The sequence below is a fragment of the Dendrobates tinctorius genome, unplaced genomic scaffold (assembly GCF_039654945.1).
Source record: "Dendrobates tinctorius isolate UK_male_01 unplaced genomic scaffold, ASM3965494v1 ptg000016l, whole genome shotgun sequence".
In the NCBI taxonomy this organism is placed as follows: domain Eukaryota; kingdom Metazoa; phylum Chordata; class Amphibia; order Anura; family Dendrobatidae; genus Dendrobates; species Dendrobates tinctorius.
Genome location: NW_027361684.1, coordinates 35,654,449 through 35,677,414, shown reverse-complemented (window position 1 = coordinate 35,677,414; position 22,966 = coordinate 35,654,449). Strand labels below are relative to the sequence as shown.

The following is a 22,966-nucleotide window of genomic DNA, read 5'->3' as shown; positions in this document are numbered from 1 at the left end:
CTAGATTATTGTATATAAAAGATCATAGTCTCACGTTCAAAACAGTAGTGGATAGTGAGATATAGAGCCTAAAATTCAAAAGTTCAAAACTTTCTTACCCTTTTGCTCCTCAGTGAATAAGCATGGACAGCACAGTTGTTCACTTGATTTGCAGAGCTGGGGTCCTGGGTTCAAATCCCACTAAATACATCATCTGCAAGGAATTTGTTGGTTCTCCCCTTATTTGCTTGTGTTTCCTCTGGGTTCTCTGGTTTCCTCACACACGCCAAAGACATACTGATAGGAAATTTAGATTGTGAGGGCCATTGGGGACAGTGATAATGTATGTAAAGCTCTGTGGAATATGATGGCACTATAGAAGCAAAGAATAAATTATTAAATAGCATACCCACTCCTTATTTTCTCAGGTGATAGAGTGCTTACTTCTAGTGGACCCTATGGTTGGCTTTACCACATGTCATTGATCATACTGTTAAAGTTAATCTTACCAAGGTTCGATAGAACATGACTAAGTTCCAGTTTAAAATCCAGATTTAGTTTGGGTACTTTTAAGGCTGTTGGTTTCTCCTTATGGAATCTTTTATATAGCTCAGTTCTGTTCAGGTTATCCAATATTTTTGAAAAATTCCAGCTCATCTGGAGAGGCATAACGATAACTAAACTTGTGTTTCCTTTAAAAGGTAATCTGGCCACCTTGCAGAAAAAAAGGAGCAGAATATCCATTGGCTACAACCTTTATAGGTGCATATTTCAATACAGTTTTTAATAGTTTTCTAGACAGAAATAAAAATAAAAAAAAAGGTAACAGACAATAGTAGTCCTCATAGTGTCTGTCAACATTTTCAAAGAACTGTATATTATATAGGCACTATTACAATAGCAACAAGACAATAGGAAAAATATAATATAATATCGATTCGAGCAGGTGGGAAGCTTGGATGGACTATGCCAGAGTAACCAGTATAATAGGAGTCAAAGGGAACTTGAGTATTTTTCAGAAGACCTGAAAAATAGGGCTGGGGGGGGGGGGGGGATGGGGTGCAGGAAAATGTCTGGCACTTTGCCTGGCTCTTCGCACTGGTCCTGTGGTGATGGCAAGTGGGGTTCATATTTGTGGTGTTGAGGTCACCTTTGTATTGTCGGGTGACATCAAGCCCACAGCATCATAATGGAGAGGCATCTATAAAAGATACCTTTCCATTACTAATCCTATAGTTGTATGGTAACTAAAAACACAGCAAGTAAAAATTCTTATTTGAAATAAAACCACCACATGTTTAGTTTTTTTTATTTAAGAACAACAAAACAGTTATACTCACCCAACGCCCATTCCATTGAAGCCCTTGTCTTCGGTTAAAAAAAAAAAAACAAACAAAAAACAAAACAAAAAAACACAACCATATCCCTTACCTGGCCATCGCTCTGTCCCACTCCATAATCCATGTCTGGGGATAATCAGTTTTCAACCTGGACGGTGACAAGATTCGACCGTCCAGGCTGAGAACAACAGGGAATGAGCTGCAGCATCAGTGACGTCATAGAGCTTACTGCAGGTCACTGAGGCTGCATTCCCAGTTGGGCCCCTGAACTGCGGTTACTTTGGTGATATCACTGCTCGTACAGTGATAAAAAGCCTCACGGTGCAGTGGCAAGTTCACAGGGAGAAATTTCTCCCGGTGAACTCACCAGTGCACCCTGAGACTTACTTTCTCAAAGTGCTAGTGGTGATATCTGCCGTTCAAGGTCACTGATGCTATGTTCATAGCAGTTCATTCCTCATTGGTTCTTAGCCTGGGTAGTTGCATCTGAAAAGGAACCAGTCATGTCCCCAAATGCTATTAAAGGGAATCTTTCACCAGTTTTTTTGCTACCTCAGAGAGTAGCATGATGTAGGTAGAGAGACCCTGATTCCAGCAATGTATCACTTAGTTTGCTGGATGCAGCAGTTGGGACACAGTTCTTAGATGTAGCACGAAGAAGAGTTGAGAAAGCTGCCCCCACTCATACCATAGATCTCTATGTACTGTAAATTGTCTATTGACAGTAAGCAGCTAATCAGAGGAAGGGGAGTGTTTGGACTTACAATCACATGAGACCTAGTCCCAGCAATGCCAATTACCTGGTGATTAGTGAGGAGCAAACCCATGGATGTTCGAGTTCAACATGTCATTTTTTTAAAAAAAGGTTTGGGTACCAGAACAGTAACTAAACTCGAACCCCGTTCAAATGAATAGGGTACCGAACATCCGATGTTTGCCACACTGTCATCTGTGTGAGGGCACGGCAAACAAGGGCTCTAATCGCTGGTAATATAGTTACCGCCGGTCCGAGCTCTGTGCTTCCCACACTGTCAGATGACAGCATGTGAGCCAGCAGCTGTGACTGGCAGTAAAAAGGATACTACCAGTCACAAGCATCGACTGATGAGAGTACTACTCATCATCCTACATCTGCTCTGACAGCAGACAGAGCAGGCAATGCCGATTAGAGTATTCATCAGCTGGTACCTGTGCTATAAATAATTACATAAGGTATCCTTTTTTTTTTTTTTTTTAAATAACCAGTGCAGGCAAAAACGACAGCTGTGGGCTGATATTCTCAGACTGGGAAGGGACCATGAATATTGACCCTCCCAACCTAAATATAGCAGCCTAACTTGCCCTGGTGCAGTGGCAAGTAGGCCAATTAGGTTTAGGGCAGATAGCCGTTTTATGTCCACTGACACCAAGCCCAGGGGTAAGTAGTGGAGAGAAGTCTTGCCTGCTCGGTTTTGTCTGTTGTGGTTATGAAAAATAGAAGAGACCACTTGTCATTTTTTTATTGCACAGGCGCCGACTGATGAATACTCTCATCAGCCTCTCCTGCTCTGACTTCTCTCAGTGAGAGCAGATGTAGGACGATTAGAGTAGTATTCTCATCAGTTGATGCCTGTGACCGACGGTAACCATTTTACCACCGGTTACAACTGCTGGCTCACACACTCCTCTGACAGCATGGAAACTGTAGCACTCTGACTGGCAGTAACAATCTTACCGCCGATCAGAGCCACTGGTGTTTCTGGCTCTGTCACAGATGACAGCGTGGGGGAAAAAAAAAAAAAAGAAAATCAATATTCATGGTGCCAAACCCAAACAGTAACAAACTTCCATGTGCGGACACTAGGTGTTCAATACGGACCCTGCAACTTAATGTTCAGGGTCGCCCATCACTACTGGTGATAACACTGGTATACAGCGATTTTGATGCCAAATATATTATTTATGGTGCTGATTAAGAATATGACTGGTTTTGCCAGACTGGCTCTAGATTCTCAGATATTTAATAGTTAATTACAGTAGAATTCTGTCTTCAAAAAGTCACTTTTATAGCATTGTAAGCCCACAAATTGAAATATAAAATTATATGGGATATTTCATTACCAAAACACTATTAAAGAGTCAAAGACAGACCAAAAGCTATTGCCTTTGTTATCACAAACCTGCGACTACCGAGAGAAAATGAACTTTATTCTTCTATGGCTTACAGTCAGAGGCATGGCGGAGCGTCTTTAGTCACCACACAGTAAATAGCGAGTGGTGGCTGTAGGCTTGCCCCGGCATTAAGATTGATAGCTGATTATCCCTAAATCTGAAGGTTAATAGCATTTGAGGTTACGAACGGTTCCCTTTAATAGTAAAATTAATATTAAATATTAAAGAATGCCTTCATTCATGCTCCACAGGTCTAATGACAGATTAACAACTTGATCATCCCAATGATGATGTAGCAACCACAATCCAAGAAAAGTAAACTGATGTTACAGTTGTGTGAAACAGTGAAATACAGTAGGGCAATATCACGGTGCATCATCAAATCTTATATATACACATTGGCACCAAAATTTCCCAGAAAATGGAAAAAAAAAGTGATCCTAATTTGTGCACTTACCTGGCTCTCCAGTTTCTCACTTGTAAAATAACTAAGAGGATACTTGTTTGATTGCATCATATCCACAAACACGGTCTCATCATCACTTATGCTAAATGCATCTGATATAGTATTAGCAGGGTCAAATCTATTTCTCCAAATTCCTGCACAAATATAGAACAATGTGCTACATTACAAGTACCAATCTTGTTGACTCATTACTCGGCATAGAAAAAAAGTTAAAAGCCACCAGATATCTCCAGGAGGAGAAGGAGCTGACAATCCAAACCCCTTTCGGTAATAGGACAAGAGCTTATACTTCAAAATCTTTTAAATAGACACCATTGGACATATGGGGCAGAGAGTAACTTACATGTAGCTAGGAAGTGAGAGAAACTCATCATTAAAGCACTCATTGAAGCTAGGACCTCCTGGTGTGGACAGGTAAATAAGACTAGTATATTTGCTGGGAAGAGACATGAAGACTGAGGTTTGTTCAGTTCAAAAGACTGCAACAGACATTTGGGCACAGGTGGAAAGTTATGAATATTGGGGTTAGTATCGATCTGATATTGATGGGAAATACATGACTGACTAAGAGGGGAAGAATATGCATATTTTTTTCATTACAGTGAGGCATACCTATCAGACCCAAATTAATATTGGCCAGATAGGAAACATGGCATGGCTATTAACCATCTGAACAGATAAAATTGTAACAGAACAGTAATATCTCCCACCTGTGACCTCTAGGGGCAGAGATATCTTGAAAATCTTATAATTTTCTGAAACTAAAAAGGCACATCCCATAACCCGCCCTGTTTTAGTCATCAGAGGGGAGGTAACTTGTGTTAATAAAAGGCAAATACCACATTTTGGTCTCTGTCAGTTCTTGGAAGTACAGCCAACTGTGGGTCCTGTCAGTTTTCTTTCTGGAGTACCACCCTCCATAAATCTGAAGCCATTGCAGGGATGTCAAATTCTTAAATCTTTCCTTTATTTCTCTAATTTCATTTAATTGTATATGCTGTATGGCTTTGTACACTTTGTAAAGTCTTTTTTGTATATAAATGTCACCCATCTTTCTGAATTAAATATAAAATTTAATAGTTCTGTTTCTCTTGCTCTGCAAACCACACCCCGAAACTGGCTCTAAAGTGTGTTTGTGTATATATGTATATACACCTCGTATTTTTCGGACTATAAGACGCACCTAGGTTTTAGAGTAGGAAGTTAGGAAAAAAGAAAAAAAAAATGTGGTCAATTCTGTACTTAATATCCCCTGTCCTGGTAAATATGGTCCCCTCATCCCTATCCTCGTAGGAATGGTCCCCCCTCATCCTTATCCTGGCATGAATGATCGCCCTCATCCCTATACTGTATGCAGGGTCGCCATCTCGTCCAAGTATGCACGGCTCCATCCTAGTCCTGGAATGCAGGGCACCATCCTTCACCTGGTATTATTGGCCCCACCCTCATCCTAGTATGCATGGCCCCATCAGTAAAGATAACAAAAAAAAAAAAAAAACCACACACATTACACTTGCCTTCCTCCGCTTCCTCACAGTGTCCTGCTCCGTTGCCAGCAGCTGCCGGAATACTAACCAGGACTGAGTATTAATTTCTGTTATGTATCAGCAAACATGACCGCCGGCAGCAGCAGGAAGGCTCCAGCTGCCACTGCGCGCTACTGAAGAGCAATGAATGCTCACTGCTCTGTGCGATGAAGAGTCCTGGTGAGTATTCCGGCAGCTGCTGGCAACGGAGCAGGACACTGCGAGGGAGCGCAGGAAGGGAAGTGTAATGGTTTTTTTGTTTGTTTGTTTTTTTAAATCTTTTCTGATGGGGCCATGCATACTAGGACCGGGATGGGGCCAATCATACCAGGATGCCAAAAAGAAATGAATATTCATTGCCCTCCACGGGTGTGGAATGCAGTGGATATTCATTTCTCCTTAGCAGCGGGCACAGGAGTTAGCCGGAGCCGCCGGCTCCTGCATCCGACCTGCTGCTCTGCCGAAACCGCTCCCCCACCACAGCCAAAGCCGGTACATCTGGACTTATAACATGGACTCCCCACTTTCCTCCACATTTTGGGAAAATACGGTATACATATATATATATATACACACACACACACACATATACACACACTACTGTTCAAAAGTTTGGGGCCACCCAGACAATTGTGTTTTCCTTGAAAACGCACTTTTATTAATCAAATGAGTTGCCAAATGAATTTAAAATCTAGTCCACACATTGCCAAGGTTCGAAAAAAAGATTTTTATTTGAAATAATAACTTTCTACTTCAAACTTTGCTTTCGTCAAAGAATGCCCCCTTTGCCGCAATTACTGCATTGCAGACCTTTGGCATTCTATCAGATAATTTGCTGAGGTAATCTGGAGAAATTTCACCACATGCTTCCAGAAGCTCCTCCCACAAGATGGTTTGGCTTGATGGGCCCTTTTTGCGTACTATTTGGTAAAGCTGCTCCCACAACAGCTCAATGGGGTTGAGATCTGGTGACTGCGCTGGCCACTCCATTACAGATAGAATACCAGCTGCCTGCTTCTTCCCTAAATAGTTCTTGCATAATTTGGAGGTGTGCTTTAGGTCATTGTCCTGTTGTAGGATGAAATTGGCTCCAATCAAGCACTGTTCACAGGGTATGGCATGGCATTGCAAAATGGAGCGAGAGCCATCCTTATTCAAAATCCCTTTTGCCTTGTACAAATCTTCCACTTAACCAGCACTAAAGCAACCCCAGACCATCACATTACCTCCGCCATTCTTGACAGATGGCGTCAGGCACTCTTCCAGCATCTTTTCAGTTGTTCGGCGTCTCACAAATGTTCTTCTGTGTGATCCAACACCTCAAACTTTGATTCCTCTGTCCATGACACTTTTTACCCATCTTCCTCTGTCCAATGTCTGTTCTTTTGCCCATATTAATCTTTTCCTTTTATTAGCCAGTCTCAGATATGGCTTTTTCTTTGCCACTCTGCCCTGAAGGCCAGCATCCCGGAGTCGCCTCTTCACTGTAGACGTTGACACTGGCGTTTTGCGTGTACTATTTAATGAAGCTGCCAGTTGAGGACCTGTGAGGCATCGATTCCTCAAACTACAGACTTTAATATACTCGTCTTGTTGCTCAGTTGTGCAGCGGTGCCTCCCACTTCTCTTTCTACTCTGGTTAGAGCCTATTTGTGCTCTCCTCTGAAAGGAGTAGTACACACCATTGTAGCAAATCTTCAGTTTCTTGGCAATTTCTCGCATGGAATAGATTTCCTTTCTAATAACAAGAATAGACTGTCGAGTTTCACATGAAAGTTCTTTTTTTCTGGCCATTTTGAGAGTTTAATGGAATCAACAAATGTAATGCTCCAGATTCTCAACTAGCTCAAAAGGAAGGTCAGGTTTATAGCTTCTCTAATCAGCCAAACTGTTTTCAGCTGTGCCAACATACTTGCATAAGGGTATTCTAACCATCCATTAGCCTTCTTACACAGTTAAACACAAAGTACCATAAGAACTCTGGAGTGATGATTGTTGGAAATGGGCCTCTATACACCTATGAAGATATTGCATTACAAACCAGATGTTTGCAGCTAGAATAGTCATTTACCACATTAACAATCTATAGTGTCTTTCTGAATTATTTAATGTTAGCTTCATTGAAAAAACTGTGCTTTTGTGACCCTAAAGTTTTGAACGGTAGTGTGTATATATATATATATATATTATATTTTTCCAAGCATACCATATGCTCAATGTTCCCCAATAACCAGTCTAGTAGTGGAAGCAGCCGTGGTATCGTCCATCACTCGTTAGACATTTGCACAATTGTTCTGACGATTGGGAATAGTGGAGTTCCATTCCCCTGACAGACTGGCAACAGTGGTGGGATCGTTTTTTATCCTTAAGGAAGGACCCAGTAGGGCTCTGAAATGCATAGATTGATTGGACCACTGTCTTCTTATGCACCTCTGTCCAGGTGAAAACTCATCTTAACCAAGCAGCGCAGCACCACACTTGTGGATGTCCACTAAATCCCTCTAATTCTCTAGCTGAAGTATGTTTGTCCCTCTGTACTTAGAGCTGCTGCAGCGTTTTCTACACGTCTTTAGGAGTTGTGCCCACCAGAACCGAAATAGATGAGCACGGTTCCACGGCATTTCCACCTGAATATACAGCTCTGGCAGAAATTAAGAAACCACTGCCAAATGTTCAGTGTGTCTGATTTTTCTCTTTATAGGTATATTTAAGTAAAATGTAAATTGTTCTTTTAGTCTGGAAACTACTGTCAACATGTCTCCGAATTTCCAAGCAATATTTTTTTTTTCTGAAAAGGAGAAATGGTGCGTCTGTGTGACTTACTTGTTCAATATAAGTAGCATTATAGTAATGCCTTTTCTTTTGCATTGATCAATCAGGAGTTACATAGAAACAAATAAACCTATGGATGTACTATTGAAGGAAAGTATGTTACCTTTGAAATGTATAGCATTGAGGAGCATTAAGACAATATCTGCTGGGATGTTGGAGAGAAAGTTTGTGATTTTTCCTCTGGTGGCATCCTTAACCCACTTGTTTATCGCGTCCAGATTCTGTTGCATATTTGGCTTGAGGTTCACAGGCTTTGTTCCATATAGCCTCCCAGATCTCTTCAGAAAGTTTTTTTTTATATGAAAATCTAAGGGTAAAAGAGAAATCAATGCAGAACTTTGTCAAAAATATTACCAAAATCCCAGACTTGCACTTAAATTTAGTAAAAATCCAATCAATTATGGATGAAAGAGTTCATCACAAGACCTCAAGTTGGTTTTCTAATGCGTCCTAGGATCACTTGGTCACTGAAGCACCAAACGGAGAGTTGTTGAATAGAAAAATAATTTAATTGTCCCTTAGGCTACTTTTACACATGCCAGGTTTTTTGTGGCCCATTTTTACGGGCCGTATTGCCGTGATTTTTGCAGTCTCCCGCAAAAAAACCTTCCTGGATCGCCGTTTTTCCCTGTTGTAACAAATTGCAGGGAAAAAAGCAGCGATCCGCAAATACGGTGCACCGTAAAGACAAGCTGCTGTTTTTGCGGTACCATTGATTTATTTTGGAGGCCGTGTCCGTGAACCATGAAAAATATCGAGCAAGCTCAATATTTTTTCACGGCCGTATATACAGCCCTCACAGCCATACGGCACGCCGATGTATTTTTGCGGGCCGTTTTTGCGGCCGCATAGAAATCTATTGGGGCTGCAAAAAACAGCCCGCAAAAACACGGCAAGTGTAAAAGAACTCTTATCCCTCCTCTTCCAAACTTTATTTTCATCCAGATATTGTTCACTCAGCATCTTAGGCTGCTATGTCAGGACTGATACCTTGCTAAACTTTAGTTCTACAGTATATGCATGCTATATAGACCAAAGAAGTTTGTACATATAGGGAGCAGGATTTGGGGACTTGTCTAAGTGTTTTGAATCACAATGGAAACCTTAAAAGGGGTATTTCAGTCTACATAATGATAACATTTTCTGGATCAGTGGTCCTCAACCTTTCTTTGGCCAGGTTCACATAGCGTTAATGCAGTCTGTTCAACTCATGCGCTAAGTAGCATTAACGCATTCTGTTTAACACATGGGTTAAACAGACTGCTTTAACGCTACTCTCGAATTCAGATCACGTTGGTGATCACGCTAGCGCAGATGCTCCATTTGAGCCGGCAGTGACGGCCCCTCAAACGTTGTAGAACGCGTCCGAGGGTCTGTCACAGAATGACGGCACATCGCTAAGCGCATGTCGCTTATGACATGCGTTAGCGATGCGCTCGGTAATGGCAGTGCATGGCAGCGTTAACGGATGCGTTACATCGCATTAATGCTGCGGTGTAACGTAATTCATTAAACTGACCTGCCAAACGCTATGTGAACCTGGCCTTACCTTGACAGCCACGTTCAGTTTTGAGAGATGGCTGCAAACCACATCCAGCACCCCCATCAGAGGTATAATGACAGACAAAGCTTACCCACAGAAATCACACCAAGACCGTGTACCACATCCCTTATGGGCAGCATGCTTAGGGGTTTAGACTTTACCACCATTCGTTATTCTTGCATCAAGCACATTCACCACACTATTGCATCCAGATTCAATCTCCTCTCTAAGGGTTCGCTCACTCAGCCATGCGAGAGAATCGGGCCGATTATGCTAATGACACCTGTCACAAGTCTGATCCGAGTGTCATCTGAGTGTGATCAGATTCTCTTGCATGAAAGAATTGCAGAACAGGTGCAAAGATGGAGAACTTAATTTGTCCATTGTCTGAGCATAAATTGGACTGCACTGAGATTTATTTTGAGTGCAGTCCAGTGTTTCACATGCAGTCAGAGACTTGGAAGAGTGCACTTGATCCGAATATCGTTGACAATTGCAGCATGCAAATCAGCATGAGAAAATAATTGCAGATGTGCACTGTTCCATAGTATAACTTTGGGCTAAGTGCTATCCGATAAAACATCAGATAGCACTCAGCCATGTTATTCACTAGTGTGAGCAAACCACAACTGGCAGTATCTTATCTTAAGCTTACCATATTTATGCTCCTTGCAAGTATATGTGCATCCAGATCTTCTCTTTTGTGCAGAGCTCATTACAAAAGCCACTACCGGGAAACCTTCTATTCTATGCTGGGTGCTTGACCTGGGGCTAATGCACCAAGTTGGCAGACAGCTTTCAAGCTGTACATCACATACCCATGAGCCACTTGTTAGTGACCCCTGCTATGGATAAGAGTTAATTGATTTTTGTGGGTCCACTGTTCTAAGGGCCCCGTTACACATAGCGACGCTCCAGCGATCTCGACAACGATACGACCTGGTATGGATCACTGGTATGTTGTTACATGGTTGCTAGTAAGCTGTCAAACAGGCAGATTTACTCAACGACGCAGCAATGATACAGCGATCCGTACAACGACCTCGGCGGTTGTTGGGACCTATTTATACATGGATCCACAGTCACTGACACGGGGACACGCGATTATTATAACTGTACATTTTAAATGTTATGATTGCATATAATCGATAGCTGACCACAAAAGGAAACGCTACAAAGATCCTAATTTGAGACCACCAATCGGAGCTGAAGGGGCGTTGAAAAGACAAAGCAAAATCACACCTGCGTCCCTGAGTTCTGAGAACGCTCGTCGTCGTTATTGCGTCAAACACAGCGATGCATGCTGGCCAGCGGGACACCAACGATCAAAAAATGGCCCAGGACATTCGAGCACGATCAGCGATATCGCAGCAGGGGGCCGGTCACTGCTATGTGTCACACGAAGCAAGATCGCTGGCGAGGTCGCTGTTGCGTCACAAAACCTGTGACGTTTCAGCGATCTCGCTAACGATCTCGCCATGTGTGAAGTACCCTTAACTCCCCATCAATTTCCAGAACAGGGTATTTGTGAGCTCTGTTCCAACCTGGCCACAAGCCCATCAGGAGAAGATGAATAGACTACTGGACTGAACTATCATAGTCCTCCCAGAAGACAATGCATGGATCAGCAGGGTGCATGCATGATTGAACACTCCATTTAACTTCTGGAGTCCTCACTGATATAACAATTGATTAGGTGATTATTTTATTTTTATTTTTTTTTTTAAAAGACTGGAATACACCTTTCAACCTAGACAATACAGGGAATGTGTACATGGCACACAAGGAGTTCAGAAATAAAGTACACATTTCTCCATTTAGTAGACACACCTTTTTTAACATACATTCGAGTAGCTACATTTAGAGAAGTTTGGACTAGCCGCTTTGTCACTTTCTGCAACTTCTCGTGAAGACATTGTAATGACTCCACATGGAGTGTTTCCAGTATCTTCCTCTCGGTTTGGTTTTCAGCACCTGAATAAAGAAAAATAAAAAATAGAAAAGTATTTAACAGTGAAATAAAACAGAATAAATAAAATTTCACAATACGTTCTACGACAAAGAGCAAATCATATCCATGTCTTCATATGTAACCTTTATATTTTGTTCTTCAAAAGCGAGGATTCCTTAGCTGGACAGTTTTAAATAGCAGCAAATGAAGGAATACACTTTTGGGTAGGTCTACTGGAACAATACTGCTTATGTAACAACATGGTACCAATCTTGGCAGTTTTCGAGTATGGAGCCAGTAAAAAGCTGGGACTGCACTCTAATCCACTATGTAGCTGTGAATTTGGGGCTGGACTCAGACCACATCTGGTCCCAGGTGATTCTTTCTGGATCCCTAAAAATGGGATTCAAATGTGATTAGTACTGAGCCACTGACATCAGTTTTACAAGTCTAAAACATGTTTTATTTCCAGAGGTAGTTTCCTATACTTCGCTATGTGCTGGAAAGAAAGGTAAAATGAATCTGAAAAACTCACATTATGAATTCCATTTTTCTAACTGAAGTCAATGGCTTTATATGAGACACGTCCGAGTCCTGTTTTTAGGGACTCAAATGGAAGACCTCTACGGACTCATGAAGATTAATCCAGCTTCATATAAAAAAATCCCCATAAACTAAAACACATACATACACTATATACAGTACCTATGCAAATATTAATTTTGCTCATGTCCATCCCACATCATGTACCATGCGTAGCACAGAGCACACCGCCATTACCTAGTGCTAGTTGTAAGAGACCAAGAGCGATGCTAAAAGGGGACACCACCACATTTGGGTTATTAGATTCCTGATGAACCTGTTTAAGGAGGTCCATGCCAAATGCATTCATTGCTTTTTCGAATGATTTCTTGTCTGCATGTGACACTTCCCCGTCACAAACATTTTCAGATGATGAGGATGCTAGGTCTCCATCCTCTTCATGCGAGTTTTCCTCAGTCACAAGGGCTGCTGTTGGGTCTGGTTCAGAAATTTCTGCTGGCACTGTTGTTGACGTAGTAGTGGTGAAGAATTCTGTTGCATGAGGATGGAGATCCAACCAGCTGTCTGAGGTAGAGTCTAAGTGCGCTTCTGTAGGAGTAGTCGTATGAACAGGTGTAGTAGTTCTTTCTGTAGCAACTTCTTCAAAATCTACTTCCTATGGAGACAAGAGAAGTAAAGCATGTTAACTTAAAGGAGTCTTACCATGAACAAAGTACATTTAAATTAATAGAACTTGGAATAATAATAATTTCCACAATTGGATGCGGAAAAAAAAAAAAAAAAAAAAAATACCCGTGCCGAGAATCTTATAAACGTGTCCCTGCAATACCATTTGCTTTGTACAGCCGTACAGATTTGCTCCAGTTTATGGCCAAGGGAGGAAACATAAGTCACTTATGATAGAGTATACAGACAAAACAGCAGGAATTCGCAACTACTGCTTTCTAAGGGCCCTGTTAGGCCGGTTTCACATTTGCGTTAAAGGCCGCAGCGTCGGCCTGCGTATGGCCGCTGCTAAGCCCCGCCCCCTGCAGCGGCTCCGCCGGTAGCTCCGCCTCCGGGAGCATGACGCTGCATGCGTCCCCTATCTTTATCACTGAGGACGCAGGCCATGCGCAGTATGCATTTTGGCGGCGCCTGCGTCCTTTTGACGGTTCGGCGCACCGTCAAAAGGACGCAGGTGCCGCCAAACACATACTGCACACGGCCTGCGTCCTCAGTGATAAAGATAGGGGACGCATGCAGCGTCATGCGCCCAGAGGCGGAGCTACCGGTGGAGGCTGGGCTTAGCTGCGGCCGTGCGCAGGCCGACGCTGCGGCCTTTAACGCAAATGTGAAACCGGCCTTACACGCTTCAATGTCCCAGCGATCCCATCAATGATCCAACGTGGATGGGATCGCTGGGACATAGTTAGCTGATCGCTGGTGAGCTGTCAGACTCACAGCGATCAGGACCAGTGAGCACGCTGGTATCCAGGGTAAACAGCGGGTATCTAAGAGCCGCGCAGCTCTTAGTTACCCGCTGTTGACCCTGGATACCAGCTCCCAGCGTCGCTGATCTCTCGCTGTCAAACGCAGCGATATGTGCTGCCCAGCGGGAGACCAACGATACAATTATGGCCCAGACCATTAGGCAACGATTAACCATCAGCCAACTGATCGTTGCTACAGGTCACATGCAACGATGTCGTTTCGACATAGCCGCAACGTCAAACTGGTGATGTTGCAATGATATCGTTCACAACATCGTTGTGTGTAACGGGGCCTTAAGGCAACACATTTTCCTGCCCGTTTCACACAAACAAGGGTTTTTGCACAAAAAAAAATAAAATTAATAAATAATAATAATAATAATAATAATAATTTTATTCGATACAGCTTTACATAAAAAAAAAAAAAAAAAGACATAACCCTGTTACCACAACCTGGGATGAACAACCAACATGTTTCAGCTAAGATTACTTTCCTTCTTGATTTTTTTCGCTGGAGGTTTCTTCCCCCACCTTTTTCTATTTCGCCGACTGAGACGGCTCCGGGCAATGCTACTTCATCCGGCAAGGTGCTGCAACACATGGTGAGCTGACATTTTTCCCCACTATTTTCCCTCTATTGTTTTATCTGTATGACCTGGACTAGCTCTGTATAGATGCTACACAGTATATATCAGGTTCACACTTAAAAAAAAATTGTTCCTGTGTGGAGCTCTTAACACTTATTATTCCAAGATTTATTAATTAGTTTGCAGGACAACCTCTTTGATTTTACTGTCCTGGGCTTCTTATAATTGGTTTAGTGGTAACGTAAGAAAACTTGTAACTAGAAAAAGGGGAGAGACACCAAGCGCAATAGCATCTCATCTGGTGGAGAAATTGGTAGGTGAGAAATATAGGAATTGCTCACATATTGCTGTTTAACCTACTACTGTCAAGGTATGACAACTGCTGCAGTACCCTCAGGTCGAGAGCTCCCGCCATATAGAGCAATTAGTAGAAGCACAGGAGTAGAAGTCTGCACTGCTCTGCTGCATTTAAGAAATCCAGAGGACAAGATAGGAAGTAGCGCAACGCATTTCAAAATTACGCTTCATCAGGAGGATAATGTGAGCGTCTCGAAGAAAAGGATTTTTCGGTGAGTACTCACAAAAATCCATGTTTTTTTTTTTTATATTCTGAGTACTCACCGAAAAATCCTTTTCTTCGAGACGCTCATTGGGGGGACACAGGTACTGTGGGTGTATGCTACCGCCATCTGGAGGCTGACACTAAGTAAACAACACAAGGTTAGCTCCTCCGCCGCCACATACACCCTCGCCCCGATTACGGGCAGAAACCAGTTTAGTGCAAAAGCAGTCGGAGAATAACGAAAAAACAGCCTTAATGCAGATAACAATATGTCTGGAAAAGATCCACCCTGACAACAAAAAAATGCACATTCATTAAATAAACCAGAGCTAACAGGGCATGTGCTGTGTCCCCCAACGAACGTCTCGGAGAAAAGGATTTTACGGTGAATACTCACAAAAATCCATGTTTCTCCGAGATGCTCATTGGGGGACACAGGTACTGTGGGACATCCTAAAGCAGTCCCTGGGTGGGAAGTTGACTCACCAATCCAAGCTACATGCACCTCCTGTCTAAAGGTGCGCCACTGCTGCTTGGAGAATCCTTCTACCCAGGCTCGCATCCAACGAAGCCTGAGTATGGACATTGTAATGTTTAGTAAACGTGTGCAGGCTGGACCAGGTCGCTGCCTTGTACACGTGATCCGTTAAAGCCTGGTGCTGAAGTGCCCAAGAGGCGCCCACTGCCCGAGTAGAGTTGCTCTGATCCCTGCTGGAACCGGCGCACCCCTGATGGGGTAGGCCTCCTGAATAGTCAAACAAATCCATCTGGCTATGGTCGATTTTGAGGCTGCGAGTCCCTTCCTGCGCCCTTCGGGGAGCATGAACAGCGTGTCCGTCTGACGAAAGGGTGACGTCCGCGCCACGTACCTTCAGAGTGCTCTCACCAGATCTAATGTGTGAAGAGCTCTTTCCACGCGATGTACTGGCACTGGACAAAACGAGGGCAAGACAATATCCTCATTAACGTGGAATGAGGATACGACCTTCGGCAGAAAGGGGGGGGAGCTGGTCTGAGCACCACTTTATCCTTGTGGAAGGTGAGAAACGGTGCTCGGCAGGACAAGGCCGCCAGCTCAGAGACTCGCCTAATGGAAGTTATGGCTACCAAGAATACTACTTTCTGGGAAAGGTACAACAAAGGAACATCTTGAAGCGGTTCGAAAGGAGCTTCCTGCAGAACACTCAGGACCAGATTAAGGTCCCAAGTGTCCAGAGGCACCCTATAGGGCAGTACCAAGTGGGAGACTCCCTGGATGAAAGTCCTCACCTGCATATTGGTAGAGATTCTTCGCTGGAACAGGATGGACAACGCCGATATCTGTCTCCTATGGGAGCTCGGGGCCAAACCTGAGTCTAGGCCTTACTGGAGAAAGGCCAAGATGTTGGGAATCGAAAGTGTCAGTGGAGAAAATCCACGGTCTTGACACCAAGCGAAGAAGACCTTCCAGGTATGATGGTAAATTCTCACCGAGGTAGCCTTCCAGGCGCTAATCATTGTAGCAACCACCTCGCGCCCAAACCCCGCTTGGGTCAGAATCCAAGATTCAATGGCCATGCTGTCAAACACAGGGCTCCTGAGTTCAGGTGGAAGATCGGGCCCTGGGACAGTAGATCTGGGCGCTCTGGCAGTCGTCATGGGATGTCGGCGAGTAGCTGCACTAGATCTGAGTACCACGCTCGACGGGGCCAGTCTGGGGCCAGCAGAATTGCTGGAAGCCCTTCTGTTTTGATCTTCTTGATGACCCTCGGGAGTAGTGGCAGCGGGGGAAACATATGGAAGGCGAAACTGGTTCCATAGCAGAACCAATGCATCCACGGCGATCGCTCGTAGGTCCCGAGATCGGGCAACGAACACAGGCACCTTGGTGTTCACTCTGGAGGCCATCAGATCCACATCCAGTGTTCCCCACCGTTGGCAAATCTGCTGGAAGACCTCGGGGTGCAGAGAACATTCCCCAGACGCGACACCCTGCCGGCTGAGGAAGTCCACCGCCCAATTTTCCACGCCCGGGATGTGGAACGCTGAAATTACCGAATGGTTCCTCTCGGCCCAGTGAAGCACGTGCCCCACCTCGCGCATGGTTGCTCTGCTGCGCGTGCCTCCTTGATGATTTACGTAAGCCACCGCCGTGGCGTTGTCCGATTGAATCCGGACGGGACGTCCTGCTAGAAGGTGCTGAAAATGTTGCAGTGCCAGCTGGACCGCTCGTATTTCCAACAAGTTGATCGAGAGGCATGCCTCCTGCGGAGACCATCGTCCCTGGGAGGTGTGGTGGCAAAAAACTGCTCCCCAGCCGAGGAGGCTGGCTAGTGGTCACAACCGACGCCAGTGATCTGGGAGAAAGGGTTTCCCCTGCAGAAGGGAGGACGTGCTCGTCCACCACTCCAGTGACTGTCTGACCTGTGAGGATAGCCGGCACTGATGATCGAGCGTGAATGGGTTCTTGTCCCAGGCTGATAAGAGGGCGTGCTGTAGGGGGCGAAGATGAAATTGGGCAAACTGAAATCACTTCTATTGCTGCCACCTTCTTCCCTAGCATTCTCATCCCAAACCGAATGGTGTGTGGGACTGGCTGTAGAAGCTTCTGGACTCCTTGCCGGAGTGCTAGAGCTTTGTCCTGAGGGAGAATTACCAACACTCGGGAGGTGTCGAAAATCATCCCTAAAAAAAGAAATCTGGGCTGGGACAAGGGATGATTTTTTTCCTGTTGACCAACCACCCTAAGCGGGAGAGGGTATCCAGCGTGATGCTGACATTCTCCTCGCATGCCCGAAACGAGGGGCCCTTCACCAAGAGGTCGCCTGAGTATGGTAAGACGACTATGCCCCGAGAGTGTAAGACGGCCATCACAACTGCCATCACCTTTGTGAACACTCTGGGAGCGGTGGCTAGTCCGAAGGGCAGTGCTGCAAACTGGAAATGTCGGCCATTGATGGCGAACCACAGAAATTTTTGATGCGGGGGAAAAATGGGGATGTGCAGGTAGGCATCCTGGATGTCGATCGAGGCCAAGTATTCCCCTTGGCCCATGGCCGATATAACTGAACGGAGAGATTCCATTCGGAAATGTTTGATCCTGATGAACTTGTTCAGGAGCTTCGGGTCCAAAACCGGCCTGACTGTCCCGTCCTTTTTGGGGATCGCGAACAGATTGGATTCAAAACCCTGCCCCTTCTCGTGCTCTGGTAAGGGAACAATAACTCCATTGCGCTGGAGTGAGTTGATGGCCCCTAGCAACGCCCTTGCCCGGGGCTCCACTTTGGCAAGTCGGGACAGAAAAAATTGTTTTGGGGGAAACTTGAAAAACTCTCTTGTATCCTGCGGACACCAGTTCCGCCACCCATGAGTCGCGTGCTATCGTGACCCAGACCTACTCTGCTGATGTCGCCTAAAACGTGCTCTGAGTCATTTGGCTGAGGGTCTCTGGGCCCTGGCTCCCCTTGCCCTGAGTTGGCGAGCACGCATTCTCTCCAATGGGATTGTTCTATATGAGACCTGTCGCTCCCTATCCTGGTTGGAGCGACAGAGCTGGCCGCTGCCGTCCACCCAGGGTTGCAGAAGGCCCGAAACCGTGCCTGAGCTTGGCAAAATGGCTGCTTGGCCCTTTGTTGCGGGAGGAAGCTGCCCTTTCCTCCTGTAGCATCGGAGATGAGCTGGTCTAATTTCTCCCCGAACAGGCGGCCACCCTGATAAGGCAGGGAAGTTAACAACTTCTTGGAAATAGAATCGGCCCACCATGTCCTTAACCATAGGGCCCTCCTAATGGCTACCACATTTGCGGTTGCGAGCGCTGCACAATTGGCCGCATCCAAGGAAGCATTGATTAAGTAGTCACCAGCCATAGCCATTTGACTCGCGATCTTTGATATCTCTGTAGGCAGGTCTCTATCCTGCAAGACCTTGTTCAATGACTGACCATGACATCATGGCCTTGGCTACCCACGTTGCCGCGAATGAGAGAGAGAGTGCTGATCCTGATGCTTCAAAGACTGAGCGAGCCAAGCTTTCTATGAGCCGATCAGTGGGGTCCTTGATGGAAGAACCACTAGGTACAGATAACACGGATTTCGAGGCCAAGCTTGACACTGGTGGATCCACCACTGGGGATTCCGCCCATTTTTTACAGAGCTCCGGGGCAAACGGATATCTCGACTATTGTCTTCTGGCCCGAGAAACGCCTATCCGGCCATTCCCTGTGACGCTGAACTAGGTCCTCAAATTCTGGGCGAGAGCCAAACACTCTATTGGTTGCTTAGTCTGCTTAACGGATACCTTATGGCCTGACGCCAAGGTGACGTCATCCTCAACCTTCAGAGTTGATTAACAGCATCAATGAGGCTGTCAATTGTTTCCCGACACCCCGGGGTATCTAGGTCCAGCGGCTCGTCTGAGTCATAATCTGAACTCTGCCCGCTCCCGACAACTGGTGAAGGCGAGCGTGATGCCGAACTCACGGATGCTGAGGCACCGGATAGGCCTGGAGACGCCCTATGGGTTTGTTTCCTTTGTACCTGCCTGGAATGAGAGCGGCCCCTGCAGGCCGAAGGCTCTTGTGAGGTGGAGGACCCCTCCTAGATCAGCGAGGCACTATCTTTGCCCCTATCTGGGGCGTGAAGGGACTCGATCGCCTTTGTAAGCAATGCCATAGACTGCAATAGCAATAAGGCCCATTCCGGAGGATTTAAATCCCTGGGCTCGGTCGCAGGGGAGGGCTCCTGGGCGCGTTCGGAGTCGCAGGCCTCACAGTTTATTGCTCTGCACCCGCGGAAATGAGGCCCTACAGGTGATGCATACAGCGTATAGGAATGTGTGAGTCTTCCCTTTCCCAGCCATATTGAATCCGCCCGGTCTCAAAGCTGCCCTGTTAGGGGTTGGGGGGGGGAGGGAGCACCATTGCTGCGTAGCCTCACACAGTCGGGACTGCACTTACCCGGTCCTGTGTCCCCCACATGTCCTCTCCTGCTGCACAGTCCTGCTGAGGCCAGGCCGACCGTCATTTCCTGGTCACAGCCTACCCTGCAGTGAAGCCGGGGCCTCAATTTATCCAGCGTCGCCCAGGCTCCGGAGGGCGGGCAGCTGGAAGTGGCGTCGCGCTGGGAGGGCGGGATTTCCAGCCACGGCCTACCACCGGCCGAAGCCGCGGGCTGGATTTCTGAGGTCCGCCCATGACGGGGGTGGCGGCGGGCGGGGCGCCGCATAGTAAGGCCGGGGCCTGCGTCTACCGGCGCCAGGCACGGTGTCCGCTCCCCCGCCACCGCTGCAGCAACGCTACTGTGAGGACTACTGGGGGGGGGAATGACCCTCGGGAGGGGGGGCCGGGAAAGGGAAGAGGAAGGGACCTATGCCGGGACATCTGTCAAGCTCTGGTGAACGCCTGAAGATAAGGGCTCCGGCCCTCTGGACGTCGCAGGGCTCTCCCTTGCCATCCCCTGAATACCGTCTGGCCTTCTCCAATCAGGTACAGGGGGAAAAGGGGGGGGTAAATCCGGGACGGTGCAGGCACCCTAGCTCCGTCCTCCTTCCAGGGCTGAGGAGAGCGACCATCCGCGTCTTGCAGCACCGCCGTCTAGCGTTGGTGGAGCAGTGGGGGCCACACGGACTAGTCTTGTGCCTCTGTACAAGCCCATGATTTCCATACCTAGGGGTGGACAGGGCTAAGTCTGGCATCATGTCCCACGTCGCGGGAGAGGATAGATGGAGGGACACTCGCACGTGCTCACCCGTTGATGGTTTGGGGAAATCGGACCCTTTCAATAGGATCCGTTGCCCCTGTCTAATCTTCATAGTAAAAGAAATAGAAAAAAGTCTGGGGAAAATGGCCCAGATATGTCCCACGGTGCGGGAAAGGATACGTGGAGACGATACTCAATACGTGCTCGCCCATTGTTGGATTGGGGAGATCGGACCCTTTCAATAGGGTCCGCCTCCCCTGTCTTATCTTCATGCGGAAAAAAAAAAAAAAAAGGAAGAAGAAGTCTGGAGCAACCCAGACATGTGTTTCTCCAAAGACACTAAGCATAAAACTGGTTTCTGCCCGTAATCGGGGCGAGGGTGTATGCAGCGGAGGAGGAGCTAACCTTGTGTTGTTTACTTAGTGTCAGCCTCCAGATGGTGGTAGCATACACCCACAGGACCTGTGTCCCCCAATGAGACGAAGGAGAAAAGAAATCCAGAAAGTCACATTGTATAAATTATATACGGTACATTTATTTGCATTTTGCAGTGATAAATAAGTATTTGATCCCTCTGGCAAACAAGACTTATTACTTGGTGGCAAAACCCTTGTTGGCAAGCACAGTATTCAGACAATTTTTGTAGTTGATGATGAGGTTTGTGCAAATGTCAGGAGGAATTTTGGTCCACTCCTCTTTGCAGATCATCTATAAATCGTTAAGATTTTGAGGCTGTCACTTGGCAACTCGGAGCGTCAACTCCCTCCAAAAGTTTTCTATGGGATTAAGGTCTGGACACTGGCTAGGCCACTCCATGACCTTAATGTGCTTCTTTTTGAGCCACTCCTTTGTTGTCTTGGCTGTATGTTTTGGGTCATTGTCCTGCTGGAAGACCCAGCCACAACCCATTTTTAATGTCTTGGCAGAGGGAAGGAGACTCTCACTCTGGATTTTACGGTACATGGCTCCATCCATTCTCCCATTGATGTGGTCAAGTAGTCCTGTGCCCTTAGCAGAGAAACAATCCCAAAACAATGTTTCCACCTCCATGCTTGACAGTGGAAACAGTGTTCTTTGGGTCATAGGCAGTATTTCTCTTCCCCAAACACAGCGAGTTGAGTTAATGCCAAAGTGCTCAATTTTTGTCTCATTTGACCACAGCACCTTCTCTCAATCACGCACAGAATCATCCAGGTGTTCATTGGCAAACTTCAGACATGCCTGCACACGGGGCAGCCTGGGGGGGCAATCACAAGCCAGTGGCCCTCCAGTTGCGGTGCTTTTGCCCTGCTTATCTCTGGCCGCTGCATTAAAGCAGCAGAGATAACAGGCTTTAATAACAGGCTGGTACATAGATATGGGAACAGAACGGAGCTAGCTGCATATATATGGGAGCAGAAGCAAGTTTGCTGCCTACATAGATACTGTAACTGAAGCAAGCTGACTACATAGACACGAGACCGGAACCAAGATTGCTACGTAGACAAGGAAACTGACTGGAGCTTACTACAGAGATATGGGAGCAGAACCGAGCTAACTACAGAGATATTGGAGCAGAGCAAAGCTTGCTGCCTACATAGATACTGTAACAGAAGCAAGCTGACTACAGAGATATGGAAGCAGAACCAAGCTTACTACAGAGATATGGGAACAGAACAGAGCTTACTACAGAGCTATGGAAGCAGAACCAAGCTTACTTTAGAAATAAAGGAGTACAACCGAGCTTACTACAGAGATAAGGGAGCAGAATCGAGCTTACTACAGAGATATGGGAGCAAAACCAAGCTTGCTGCCTACATAGATACTGTAACAGAATGAAGCTGACTACAGAGGTATGGAAGCAGAACCGAAATTACTACAGAGATATGGGAGCAGAACAGAGCTTACTCCAGAGATATGGGAGCAGAACCAAGCTTACTAGAGAGATAAGGAAGCAGAACAGAGCTTACTATGTCTACTACAAGATACAGAAACAGAACCAAGCTTATGCCATACATATTGTACCAGAATCTAGATTAATACATCAATACAGTATCAGAACCAAGGTTACTGTTTAGATATGGTACCATAACTGAGCGTACTTACAAACACACAACTCCAGAAACACGGACATTTAAACACAATATGGCAGGGGCATTGCCAGGGTCCTTAAAGCTCAAGGGCCCAAGCCCCAAAAAGCATGTCTCCCCATAAGACCAACCTTTAGCCATTTAAAATAGCATGTATATATAATTACAGTATACCACTGTTGCTACCCAAAAACACACAATGCAAAGACCAATATGATCAATATTACTACTATAAAAGGCCAAAACAATACGTCTGCACAATGCCCACCA

The 22,966-nt window shown here is 45.8% G+C and overlaps 1 protein-coding gene across 4 annotated transcripts in view; it reads right to left on the bottom strand.

The window, feature by feature from the left end:
- Nucleotides 1–22,966, bottom strand: part of SERPINF2 (serpin family F member 2) — a 50,589-nt gene that overhangs the window by 6,924 nt on the left and 20,699 nt on the right. For 3 of the 4 annotated variants that reach the window (XM_073565680.1, XM_073565678.1, XM_073565677.1), the window contains 5 exons: nucleotides 12,569–12,986; nucleotides 11,668–11,811; nucleotides 8,398–8,601; nucleotides 3,928–4,070; nucleotides 489–693 (listed from right to left, as the gene is read on the bottom strand). In XM_073565680.1, coding sequence (XP_073421781.1) covers nucleotides 489–693; nucleotides 3,928–4,070; nucleotides 8,398–8,601; nucleotides 11,668–11,811; nucleotides 12,569–12,986 — 1,114 coding nt within the window. Of the gene's footprint in view, nucleotides 1–155; nucleotides 353–488; nucleotides 694–3,927; nucleotides 4,071–8,397; nucleotides 8,602–11,667; nucleotides 11,812–12,568; nucleotides 12,987–22,966 lie in introns of those variants that run through there. The other variant, XM_073565679.1, reaches the window with a different exon arrangement.